Consider the following 14052-nt stretch of genomic DNA (forward strand, 5'->3'; position numbering starts at 1 on the left):
GATAGCTATGGTTGACAATACCTCATGAAAGGAATTGTAATGACCAAAGACTGAGTTGGCTATGCATACAAACCAATGTTAAGGCCAATAATTGAGTCAATAACTGAGATAATGCAACATTATTACATACAAACATTGGTAGACAATACTTACTAACAACAGGCTCTTCATTCTGTTTGCCAGACTGTTCAGATAAAAGCGTATTGTTTTCAACCGCATAAACCTCGTCCGTAAATAGTATTTTGCAGTTTTCCAACTCTGTTTCTTGGGCACTAAATTAAAGAATGTAATACATCATTTTAAACAAAATCTAATTTTTTTAACTCTAGTATTAAAAATCTCATATTTTAAATTAAGTGATAGAATAATGTTGTCAAATTATAATCATTCTATTATCGATAATAGCATTTATCCCTTTTCTTCTTGCTACCGTGAAAATAACGGGGGTGAGGTTTCGCTCTCTATTTCTCTCTCCTGTGATATTGACGGGCTGGAGTGTTCAGTAGTAACGTGCCAATAAGAATAAAACTAATTGCCAGGAAAACATTTTACTTCTCATTTCACACACCATATGGCAGTACCAGGATATTTTTAAGGTAATTGTAGATAAGCATCATGAGAATGCAAAGTTTGTTGCTCCAGAAGAGATGAAAACAATAAGAGATGTAGGAAGGATGGGTACTACTGTCCAGATTGTGACGTTGGCCTCTGTATCTCATGCTTTGCACACAAAAAAATTACTAATCTTTATTTATATTATACGTAAGTTTAATAAAATTTTCTTTAATGTTTAAAACACATATTTTTTAAATTTTCCTTGCTTGCTGGAAAAGCAACATTAAATCATAGTTGGCTTTTCCTAAAAATTTAATTTTTTAAAATTTCAAGCTAAAAACAAATCAAAAATTAAAAATCAGGGGTTATTGTGAGCCCAAGTCAAAATTCCGGAAAATTTCTTGAGTTAAAAAAAAGTTTAAATTGAAAAAAATTTAAACGAGGTTTTTTTTCTTCCTTTTTCTCAATATTTCTTAGTTCACTTAAAATTTTTTTAAATTTTACACATACCTATGATGACCTGGAGAAGTAATTAAAATATACAAATATGTCTTTCTTTCTTGAGTTTATGATTACACCAACTATTTACCAATAAAAAATGAAAATTAATCATGAATATAAGCTTATAAAGTATCTCTCTGGCTCTCCCTTACAAACAAATAAAATAAACTGTGTTTTTAAGTTCCACCTTCGAAAATTTGATTTACGGAAACTTCTGTGATCAATGATTTTTTTAAATGCCTGGACCTTCGATCTCCGGAAACTTCCGGATCACTGTTAGTGAAAATTCTGGAAATCCGGATTTTTTCTGGAGCACAATCAGCCCTAAAAAATGAACATATATATTGCTCATACGCATATTTTTATATAATTTTGAGGGATAAAAAAATAGGCACTTTTATGACAGCTTTCTTGAAAATTAACCGATAGTTAAAGGGTTAATTACTTAATTTAGTTCAGAATTTATTTTAATTATTTATTATTAATGATTGATGAATAAATTTAAATAGTTTATTAACACTAGTAAATGTATGAAATAAATGAAAAATTGTTGAAACTGTTTAAGTTAAAATCTTGTGGCTTTTAAAAAATAAATTTTAAGAGCAAATATTCTTGAAATGGATATAGCTATGTAAAGCAGTCAATCGTGTAGCATTTCAAAATAATATATATTGTATTTCACTTACCCAATTAAGAGTGTGCCAATTATTTCTTTCTTATGTTTAGTCTGTTTCAATGCAGTAACTTTGCAGTCAAACCAATATCCTCTTTCAGTAGGGGAATCAATATTGTAATTGATCATGACTAGATCACCTACTTTAATATTATCATAATCAATAAGATGACGAGCTCTAGGACGAAGGAAGCCTAACTTTAAATCTTGAGGACCTTCACTGTCTTCATAGCTTTAAAATAAGCATAAAAATAATCAATTAGATTAAGATTATTTCTGAAAATAATATTCAGATAAATTATTAGCACAGTTCATTAAAAAGCATTGTCATTAATGGACTGACAGATAAATACGTAATTTATGCTCAACCAGTGACTCAATTTAAGTGCCATAATGTGTCAAATACACCAAAAATCGTACAGTGGAAGAGAGAAATATGTTATGATGCGCCCCATGAGCCCCGTGGCAGAATCGTGGCGACAGATATTTCCTTTAGAAAGTAAAAAATTTTGGTTTTCTCTTCTGCACAAATTTTCAAAAGTTTCTATCTTTTCTTCAGAATTATATTCAAAATTATATCCCATTCTTGCGCATCGGAGTGGAAAAAAAGGCTAGTAATTTTTCTATTTTCATTTGAGAATAATGAAGTAAAAAGTTTGGTTTTCTTTTCGGCAGAAATATTTGTTCTATTTTTTTTGGCAGTTATTGCTATTGATTTCCACATAGTTTTTAAAATTCGATATTCTTAATCTGATATTATTTATTACAACAGCTGAATCTTGAAATGAAAACACACATTTGCAAACCCCTTGAGTTCGATTTGGCCTGATTTCTCCATAAAAGCCCCATTAGTTTTAATTTTAAGTGTAAAGTAGCATTTAATTTATATTTCAAATTAACAGAAAAAACTGGTTTAATCTAAAAAACTAATTTAATCTTTAAAAAAAATAAACTGGTTTAAAAACAAAATTTTTTTCCTCCCAACCTCAATTATAACTATAAAAGATTTAAGATAGCAAAACTGACAGCAGAAACCACAGTTTTATTGACAAACCTTATAAAATTAATTTTCTAATAAGCCACCCTGAAAGATTTAATTTGAAAGCTTTTAATCACAATCTTAATCTATCTACAAATTTAAAGTTTTAGCTCATTACTTGTTTTAGTGTTGAACCAGTGATATGTTACTTACTCATCAAACACAACAGTGTACGCCAAACCATCATCAAACTTGTTTTCATTGATTTTATGTTGACAAAGGGTAGATTGGCATTCCGGCACACATTGTGACACTTGCTTTTGAGGCTTGATTTGAACTATTTTTGCTTCAAACCAAGAACCATGCTGTTTGATATCCTTTGCATCAACTAAGTCGCCAACCTGAAAAATTAGATAAATAAAGATTATTATAAATTTAATTGAAGATTAAAGAAGGTTGATGAAAAGAAAACAGTTAAGTAGAAGAGACAGATTATAAAATTAAAATATTTCCTTAACATTAATAACTAAGTGGGAACCATCATGGGCTCCACGTAAAAACTCTCCTAGTTATTAGGTAGGTCAAAAATTTAACAACCAGAGAACAATGATTTTTGAACAAGCAACAAAAAAACCTGACTGGAATTATTTTAAAATATAAAAAGAAGATTTCAAACTAAACATTTAATTTACAAAATTCAAAGTTATTTTTCTTTTGAACACAGTATATTTCAAGTTTTTTTGCAATCAAAAATTGTCATTGTAGCAATCAAAACCATTGGTAATCCACTGGTCTGATACGACTAAATACCCTTTTGGGCCCCTATTAATAATAACTTGGTGGCAGGACCAGCAACGTGTCTGCTGTTAATTCATCTTTGAACAATGAAGAGTTCATTCGGTTGGAATGGTGCCTGGGGTAATTGTGACATTAAGTAATAAAACCTCAAAACTTTATGGATAAAATCTAATCCATGTACCATATATTATACACAAATAATTTTGAACACAAATAATTTAAATTGCCTATTCAAATTAATAAATTTTTTTGCAAAAAAATTTATATATATATATATATATATATATATATATATATATATATATATATATATATATATATATATATATATATATATATATATACATACATACATCAGGGTACATAGCCAACTCTTTCAACAAAAAATAAGCACCTTTTAAGCACTTTATGCATTAAGAAAATACAAAATAATTTTAAAAGACTTTACATGATCATGATAAAGCAACTAGTTTCAGACAAAGAACTCTTTCTCGATTATATTAGCCACCATAAAAAAAAATCGAGAGATTTTTCGGTTCGATTTCAGAGGGTGGAAAATGAAGCCTGAAATGGAGAATATCTTGCAAAATGCAGCAGAGTTGCACACAAGAGTGCTAGAATCTCACCGAACTCAGCTCAGTAGACACACATGCGGTCGCAAGTATTTCATCAAACATGTAAAATGATAGGCGCTTTCATATGCAATGGACCAATGGTAGGCCGAAATGGAGTGAGGTTGAATGAACTGTGAAAACGCTGAATACATTCAAAAATCGACATGGTAAAGGAAAAAAATCTCAGTTTCGAAAAGGTAAAATGAAGCACTTTCTAAAAAAGCTTAATAAAAAAAAAAAGCACATTTAAGGGCTTTTAAAAAACGAAAATCGAAAGTAAGCACCTTTAAGTACTTTTCAAAAATGCTATGTACCATGTATATATACATATAAAATATCAATTTAGCATTTTAAATTTTAATAAAAATAAACTGTGATGCGAAATGTTATCTTATTATGAAGCATGAAAATAATTTTAAGTGATGTACAAATATATTTAATGATGAATTTTGAGTAAACCAGTGATATTGTTTGTGGACTGGTACATAATAATGCTTACTTATCCTGCAGACCAGGGTTTGTTGATTTAAATCAGCTTGATTTAAATCACGATTTAAATCATGATTTAAATCAAATGATTTTTTTAAAAAAATCATTGATTTAAATCAAAAAACAGTGTTTTAAATTTTTGATACTTTTATTATTTTCTTTTCTTAGTATTAAAATTTAATTTAAATAAATTGCTGCATTAATTAATTTTAGTCAATGAAATTACTTTTTTGGTGTGTGTTAAATTCCAACACATTTGAAATTACATTTTTAAAAATGTTTTGATTCTTGAGATTGAAAGTACAGATTAAAGTAAACATTTAATGCTGTCTTAGTATAGACTTGCATAACTGTAGAAAGTAATTAATAAACATGAATATTTTTCAAAAAATAATACAAATAATGTTAATTAAAATTCTACCTTTAGAATGAAAAAGCGTGAATTAAAATCTACATCATATTTTATTGGTGGAAAATGTGTATTTCTGAAGCTTGAGGTTATGTTAAAAAGAAATTACCCTAATATGCCAAAAACAGAAAAAGAAAAAAAGAGGGCTGATGAATTTAGATGTATTTTTCCAAATATAGTGTCATTCTTCCCTTTCAAACTCTTTCAAAGTCTATTTGATGCAGTAGGGTTATTAACTGGTATTTTTTTTCTCATAATTTGTTTACAGTATCTTTGACATTATCAGATTTTCTGTAAAGAAATTTTGTGAAAAAAAATTCCAATGAGTAGATAGGTTTTCTAACTTTTTTTTTTTTTTTTAGCTTAACTTATCTATTTTGATATAGAATTAAGATGAATATTTTAATATAAAAACATACAAATTAAATATTTATTTATTATTTGATGAATGACTACATTTATAAACACAGTCTGCTATATTTATTTTGTCATTTTAAAAACCAAGATGAAAAAAAACGAAATCACAATTTTAAATTAAAGTTATGGTTTGCTAACTGAAACTTTCTTTTAATAGTTAAAGTGCAGGGGTCTGTCCAAGCCAAATTTACTGCCGTTTAACGGTACCTTTACAAATTCAACTTTAGGAAAAATGATAGAATAATCACACAAAATACTTTTTCTTAAAATTTTATTTTTGTGTCTCGTAAGAAACGATAAATCCATATTTTTACTATATTTGTGTTGATTTTTTAATATAATTTTTAATTTTCACAAAATAGGTACCTCTCAGAAAAACCCAGACAGACCCCTGAAGTATTCTTTAAATTCTCTATTTAATCTAGTCTTTAAATTTTAATCATGCATTTCTTTCAAAACAGTTGCTATGCATTCAAAGCCATGTATTATAATGAAAAATTATTTTAGTTAGAGCTTCTGAAATATTGTTACAACATAGTTTTAATATTAAGTTAATTTGATTAAACATTTATAATTTTTTTTAATCATAAATTAAAGTTCTTACAGTGTATTTGAATAAAAATCAAAAAAATCTGATTTAAATCAAAAAAATCCGATTTAAATCAAAAAAATCTGATTCTTTTGATTTTTTTTAAAAAAATCAAAAAAATCACGAACCCTGCTGCAGACCAGTAATTTTTTTTAAATAATTTCTAATGCTGCATCACTTGTCCTGTTTTCCCCCCCGTTCTGGTAACCCAAGCATAATACTTCAAAGTTTTATTGCATGAATTATGTTTTATTTCATTCAAATATTAGGTTTTAGTTAATGAACATAAAAAGCTTCATTCAAACTTTTGATGCTCAGTTAAAAAAATTACATCAATGCATGCTTATAGTTTGATTTAGAATAGAGAAGAAGTATAAAAAACAAAGAAAAAAAAGTGTACAAAAAAAAATCAACTTCGACATTCTAATTTTAAAATTCCTTCATTCACAATGACAATAAAAAGGCAATTTATTTGTAATACAGAACTGGCTATTGTACTACTATAGTAATTTTAGAACCATACTAGACAGGTCTTTTTTTTGTTAATTAACACATTAACTACCACTAGTCTTATTAAACTACTAATAAATTTGATTTATATCATAATTATGTTTTCTAACTATAATGTATTTAGAAAGGTAAGAAACAAGCATTTTACAAAAGGCAAAGTACAAATATACATAATCAAAAGATTATACATGACTATCAAAAAAAATTATCAATTTATTATGTTTTTTTTATTTATTAGCTATTCACGGGTACATACATTTTAAAAGGTAAAAATGATCTAGTAAGAAGAAAAAACATTGAATAAAAATAAATGCTGAGAAATATAAATTAATACTTACTTCATAGTATTTACTCAAAACTTGTTCTTCAAGAGAATTCTGATATTGTGCTTTTTCAGCATCCTGAATAAAAAAATTTTAGTTTATATTAATAAAAAAAATATAAATAGATTCAGTGAAAATAATAAACAAAATGAAAACCAATCGTGAATTCACGAATATTTTACGAAAATAGATATTTACATGATTTTCTTTATTTGTATCCTCAATAATTGCACTTTTCTCTTGAGAATCAACCAATAGTTGTCTGACAAATATTTGAATGGTATCATTAATTCCAACATCATAATCGAATAGAGAATGACCATCTTCAAGCTGCGGATTGTTTAAAAATTATGTCAATAAATTACTAGTAATGTCAGAAAAACTTAAGCAAATCACCACAAAAGACATTTAATTATATCATCAAATGACCTAAAACACACATCTATATGTGCATAATAAATAAAGCAAGGAGACCTATGGTTTTTGAACAGTTTTAAATATTAATGAAAATTAAGTGAAAAATACTTTATTTAAACAGGTCATTCTGCTCTTTTATTCACTTATTGTCTTAGTGCAAGCCTGAACTTGATTGTAGCCATTTTGTTCAATAAGTTTTATTCATGGCTATGATTTCAGTACTAGCAAACTCGTATAATATACCCGAGCGCCGCTCACGGAAATATTTTTTCTATTACGTACTAAAAAATAAAACACTGCTTCTTCAAAGGAAAAAATATTTGAAATTTTTATTTTTACGTCTTTACCTGCCAATGCAAATGCGATTTAAAATTACATTCACAAGATTTAACACCAAACATCATAATTCCCACTTAAGATCTCGCATTGTGTTTACATCTTAACCACTTCATATCAATTTGGTTCAGGCAATTAAAAAGCCACTACTATGATTTGCGCTCAAGTGACTTAAAAATTTTACACCGAAATTCATTTTTACACAGTGTTAAAATGAAACATAGAGAATCGTATTTACAAGATTTTAAAATAAAACTTTGAGATTCATATTCATACTATTTAAATATAAAAATAAAATCTCGCATTGACATTATAATTACAATATTGATAACATTCTGTGGATAACATACTTTTTTATAGCTCAAATTTTAGGCATTGTTTCAATTATTCAAAAAGTGTTTTTGCAGATAACATTTTTGGATTTCTTTTTCAGCTTTTGTTTCTTTACCATACTCATCCCTGTGGTACGAATCAATATAAAGTTGCATAAAAATTAAACCTTTAAAAAATATGTATATATATATTCGTGATTTTATAACAAATTTCGTCAAAATGAGGTGAAGATAAAAGGGTTGAAACTAGTTACAAGAGTTAATCAATAGGTGCAGAAAGTTGTTTAATTGAGATTTTGTGCTTGCAAAAAGTTTTTCATTTTATCTAAGTCTGCTAACAGGGAAATGTAACTTCTTGCGAATTTGTTCACATTGCTACATATTATACTTATTAACTTAAATTAGAATCTAGATGCCTCTTACAGTTTTAAGATTATAGCTTAACTTTACTCATGTTGGATTCCAAAGATGCATTCTTTTTAGTTTTTGTGGCAGACTACAGGAAAAAGATTGTGCATTCCACAAATTAATTAAATACTCACTTGTTTTCCCCTATAATAAAGTCTTTGTCGCTCAATGGGAGCATCAAATTTGTCAACAAGCAGTGGACGCAGCTCCTCGATTTTGGTTAGTTTGGAAAGACCGTGCACACGATGGGACACTTTTCCATCCATGGAACAGACTTTAATCCACATGTCTAAAAAAGTTTTAACTTTCATAAATGTAAGACAAAACAATTTAAAATATTTTTATAACACTTCTTTGAAATGAATAATTGGCGCTTATGAAAAGAATAATCCCTCAAAAATGATATGCAAAGGGATAATTGATAATAGAGAACACGTTTTCAAGCATTTATTTTTTCACCTTATAATAACTTAAGCTAACAAAGTTTTCCTATAACCAAGCATAATTTATTTTTATTTTCCCTGCAAAAAGACAAAAATAAACATAGTTTTGAAGGCAATTAAAAAGTTTATTTTTTACAATTAATTATATGGCCACAAATATAACTCAGAAAACAAATTTCTTGACTTTTTAAGACTCATTTTACCAATTTTTGTGGAAAAACATATTGATCTTTTAGACACCTCACACATAAATTTATTAATTTATCCTAACTTTTTTTGGATTCCTCGATTTTTAAAGATTGATAAAATTCACTAACTTTCCCCTGTTTTGACAAAAATAAAAAAAAGTGACTATTATAAAAAAAGGATGACACAAATAAAATTGCATATAGCCACTAGCAAGTTTAGACCTTTAAAATTTTTTAAGACTGCAGTGTTTTCATTACAGAAAAAAACAGGAGAGAATTTCTCACCCTTTCTCTAAAACAGGGTGAGATTTCAAAAAGTTAAGTGAGATTTCTAAAAATTAAAAAAACATGAATAGACTCGGAAAAAAATTATTTCTTTAATTACAATACATTTTTAACATCTTCTAATTTTTGCTGCATCATCATATGGAAAATGTTCTTTTTCTACTTTTTCATTAGCTATTCTCATTAGGTTGCTCAAATGCTTATAAGTCAATCTGTTGCGATATTTTGTCTTAAATCCGTTTTGGGTGCTAAATGACCTTGCAACAGATGCTGACCTATCCTCTACATCTGCCAGCATAGGCTTTTCAATTATTTCTGCTATAGAATAGTGAAGTTATTTCCATGTTCATACTATGTCTTCCAGCATAGTTTTCACAGCCTTTAACTTTTACAAATTGCTGTAAATTGTCGATAAGAGAGTTTGGTAATTCTTAAAAATAGAGCTGACTTTAAATAACTTATTATAAAGGACTCTTTCTTTTTTTCAACTGATTTTTTATTTAGCTGAAAAATATTATCCATATTTGTTTCGTTTTGACTGTTTCTAACGACATTTGTTTCATTTTCATTTGTCCGTTACGGAGTAGAAGATGTTGCATTAACATGTCCATCTTACAATCATGCACACAAAATTTAAACGCCTTACATGAAGAAACCAGGGTTGGCAGGTTTTTGACATGTGACAGTTTAAACCGTCACGTCAAAAATGTCGGAAATGTCAAAAACCTATATTCATATGTGAAATTTAAATAATACATAAAATTTATATATTTTTTATAAAGGATAGTGTTTCTAAATATGTTCTAGAAAAAATAAATTTAAAATTTTGAAGAAACACTTATATTTTGAATAGTAACCAAAATCTTGTACTTTTGAAAACTCACATCTTTTGTAATATTATGTATTCATTTTCATGTGTTATTGAAAATCTGCAGTGATATTATTAAGAAATTTATTTATAACCAAATTTAGTGTATAGTATAGATTATACTAAAAATTAGACATTTTTAAAGATAAACATTAGCAGTTTTGTACATTAGACATCTTCTCTTACAGAAAAATCTTTTTAATATTCTTTTAAATCTTCTTAATAATCTTTTTAACATAAGACAGTACAAATTTAAGTGCTTTCTGTTAAATACACAGAGTAGTTAGTGTCGATTTACAGTACATTCAGCCTATTCATTTACTGTGCTGAAAATTTAGTTTATCCAAATACTTGTGAATTTCATTTTGCTGAATACGATATAGTTTTGTTGAATATCTGAATATTCAGCTGTTGAATAATTACTTCTTGCTTTCAAGATATGCATTATTTGTATTCTTAATACAAGTGGAGAAAAAAAATTAAGAGATAAAAATTGTTTTAAAATGATACATGTAATAATTATAAATAAATATAATAAGCAATATGAATTATATTTATCCTTATTCATAAATATAACTACTTTTAAATTCAAATTAACATATTGGATAATAAAGATATTCGGTATAACATTAAAAAAATTTTTTTATACACTTGTATCAAGTTTGCATTTATACAACATAACTTGTAAGTTCCTTATAAATATTAGTTATATGTCCCTTATATGTCAAAAATGCATAGTAATAAACTTTTAATTTTCTTAAGTATCAAAAAAAAAATTTTTTTTTTAAGTATAAATATTTAAACAATTTTTGTGCAAAATTTTTCTGCACATGCATTTGAATATAAATTTCTGAGATTTTAAATCTTATTTTACCTTAATTTTAATTAAAAAATATTTTAAAACCTGCTGATTACCTTTAGCATAATTAAATTTCAATATAATGCATGGCAACTGTTGGTAGTTTTGAAGTTTATATATTTTCTTGGCAAAGTTTTTGACGGTTTAAACCAGTATTATACCCTTGTCATGTCAAAACCACTTTTTGACATCAAAAACCCAACCCTGGAAGAAACCTTACCTATGGTGAACATGTGGTTGCAGAGAAATGTGTTCTGAAAGGGGTTCGGGGGGGGGGTGTTCTGCTGTTCTGAACAATACTGACAAATAGGGAAGCTAGATAACAAGGACCAATGTTGAAAATAATGAAAGATCAAGGAAGAAAAGTGAAACGGATTTTATTTAAAATGGCGGAAGACGAAATTTTTTCCAAAATTCGTGAGATTCGCCATTTTGAAAGCGAACTTCTCGCGTTAATCATTTTTTAATGCGAGAAAAGAACAAAAATATGCGAGATTCTCGTGCTGTAGTGAGAACACTGGACTGATTACAATGACTAACCTCGATCTTATTGTGGTAAATGAGATTTTTATACAGATTAATATAAGTTCAAGAGACACAAAGGAAATGAAATAAGTAGAAAAATATTCTGACAAATGCATTTTCCTTTAACAACTTATTAAATTTTGATTTAATTTCTTAATATAAACTTGTTTTTGGATTGACTGATCAGATTTCTCTCTCTTTACAACAAAAAATTACTAAATTAAATACTTTACATTTAGCTTGGTGCAAGTAAATTCAACAATAGGACAGGACCTAATGATACCTAGAGGCTGAAAAAAAATTTCCCAAATTTTGCAAATATTTTTTTGATATTGGCCCCATGTAAAATTTTCCGATTCATCTGATATTTTATACCAATATTATAACCAGGATAATATATACTTTATAACCAATATTGGTTCCATATAGAATTGTCAAATTCATCCAATATTTTATATCCATTATTTAGCCAATGTAGATTTTATATTGGCCAATGTAGGCCCTAGATATAGACTATTCTAGACATTCTAATATTGGTCCCTCAGTGCATGATATTTTAGGACCCATATCAAGTCAATTTTAAACCCAACTGGGGCAAAGGTTAAACCGTTGCCAGGGTTGTTTTTCACTTTTCAATATTGATACCAGAAAGTTTAAAAAAAAAAATTCATAATTATTTATCCCTATTAGGAGCAATATTACTCACTTAATATAAGCAATATCACTCAGCGGAAGGCTAATAATTTTGAACTAGTTACAAAATTTTTTTATAAATTTAATAACCATAGCATTTTTACTTGCAGTTCTTGTTATATTGGGTATTATAAAAGAGTCATAACATTGCACTATAACAGAAAAAAAGGCTAAAAAGAACAAATCAAGACCACCTATTTTTTTATGAGGAATATCAAGAAAATTTTGAAACTTGAAAATGTTTTTAGAACATCAGTTCTTAAGATGATCAAATGTTGTACTGCAATGTTACAATACAAGACTGTTTTAAATGTTCCAAATTTTTGTTTCAATATTACTTTTATGTTCACAGACATAGCAGAAACAAAAAGAAGTTTTTTTGAGGCTGTGAAAAATGTTTCTTTTTACAAAACATTTAATACTATAGGGAAAAAACCATGGTAAATATAATAATTCTCATCCCCATTAGCATGCCAACTTTCAGTTGAAATTACTAATTTTTGTTGCATAATTATGTTCTACACGATACTCCTACAAAAATAAGTAGCAAACAAAAATAGTTTCCTTGTTTTTGTAGAGTCTGATACTACAAATATTTTTTATTCGTTAATATTCATAATATTTAATTAATTTTTAAAATAAAAACATTCGGAGAATATAACAACCATTTTTTAATTCATAATCAACGTTTTGTGTGGTATTCTCACAAAAATAAGTGGCAAACACAAATAAAGATTTATTGTTATTATGTGATATAATGTCAAATGTCACTGACATTTATACTGAAACTACTTACATCTTTTATTCATTAAAACTTAAACAAAAAACTAAATTGCATATATTACAGTAAAATGTTTGAAAAGATTTAAATGAAAGGAAATTTCGTACATGCACAATATTTAGGTACACAGAATAATATAATCTAGCTAAATTTCAAAGCTTAAATATTTCAGATTTACAAATATAAAATAAAATTACCGTAAAAATTATTTAGTTCTGCTTATTTTGAAAAAAAACCTTCTAAAATATCAATTAAAATTAAAATTCAATAATTTTTAAAACAAAAATAAATTTTTCCCGGGAATGTTTTAAGACTAGTCGCAATCAATTCACTTCTTTACTAATATTTACCTTCGCGATGATATTACTGATTATTTTTTACTGCTTTTGCTAACCCAAAATATTTTAATAAAATCTCGTTGCCATACCCAAATTTGCAATTGGTAACATTTGTCTGTTTACTTATTTTGCTGGAGAATGTCGGTCTTCTCCGTATGTAAATTTAGCTTATAAATTATGAGTTGTTTTGAATATTATTTTATCATACAACAAAATTTGTTTCATCTTTTAAATACCTAAACAATTGCAGTTACATTTCTGGTAATGTTTCCAGGGGTCTGTCCAGGCCGAATTTACTACCGTTTAGCGGTACCTTCACAAATTCAACTTTAGGAAAAACGGTAGTTTCACAAATTCAATTTTGGAAAAACGGTAGTTTCACAAAATACTTTTTCTTAAAATTTCATTTTTGTATCCCTTAAGAAACGATAAATCCATATTTTTGTGTTGATTTTTTAATATAATTTTTAATTTTTCACAAATTACGTCTAAATTTTCACAAAATAGGTACCTGTCAGAAAAACCTAGACAGACCCCTGGTTTCAGATTTTTCACAATTTGATCACAAATGTTTGTTGATGTATTTGTTGCATTCAGTATGCAAAATTATTATTTTTGTAACTGGATATTTTCTAAATTAATGTTTGTAACAATTACTGAATGGTTAATATCCTCAAGATATAGCAGGTATCTTTCAAATAATAGAACAACATAATTGTTTC

General features: G+C 27.2%; 2 protein-coding genes across 9 annotated transcripts in view; one reads left to right on the forward strand and one right to left on the reverse strand.

Annotated features, from left to right (window-relative positions):
- Window positions 1-13357, reverse strand: part of LOC107448326 (E3 ubiquitin-protein ligase UHRF1) — a 41390-nt gene extending 28033 nt beyond the window's left edge. Inside the window, exons 1-7 of one of the 2 annotated variants that reach the window (XM_016063476.3) lie at window positions 13190-13357; window positions 8485-8639; window positions 7056-7187; window positions 6873-6935; window positions 2922-3109; window positions 1743-1961; window positions 154-272 (exon numbers count right to left, since the gene is read on the reverse strand). In XM_016063476.3, the coding sequence (XP_015918962.1) occupies window positions 154-272; window positions 1743-1961; window positions 2922-3109; window positions 6873-6935; window positions 7056-7187; window positions 8485-8637 (874 nt within the window). In that variant the 5' untranslated portion in view covers window positions 8638-8639; window positions 13190-13357. The remainder of the gene's footprint in view (window positions 1-153; window positions 273-1742; window positions 1962-2921; window positions 3110-6872; window positions 6936-7055; window positions 7188-8484; window positions 8640-13189) is intronic. The other variant, XM_087160922.1, reaches the window with a different exon arrangement.
- A 5-nt stretch (window positions 13358-13362) lies between these two features.
- The window catches only part of Cul2 (cullin 2), a 32940-nt gene continuing 32250 nt past the window's right edge, over window positions 13363-14052 (forward strand). For 2 of the 7 annotated variants that reach the window (XM_087160925.1, XM_071182151.1), the window contains exon 1: window positions 13363-13483. The gene's annotated coding sequence lies outside the window, so the exon portion shown is untranslated. Of the gene's footprint in view, window positions 13703-13995; window positions 14018-14052 lie in introns of those variants that run through there. The other 5 variants (XM_087160924.1, XM_071182150.1, XM_071182149.1 and 2 more) reach the window with 5 other exon arrangements.

The sequence above is a fragment of the Parasteatoda tepidariorum genome, chromosome 4 (genome assembly GCF_982258835.1).
Source record: "Parasteatoda tepidariorum strain Cologne lab strain chromosome 4, Ptep-v5.0, whole genome shotgun sequence".
In the NCBI taxonomy this organism is placed as follows: domain Eukaryota; kingdom Metazoa; phylum Arthropoda; class Arachnida; order Araneae; family Theridiidae; genus Parasteatoda; species Parasteatoda tepidariorum.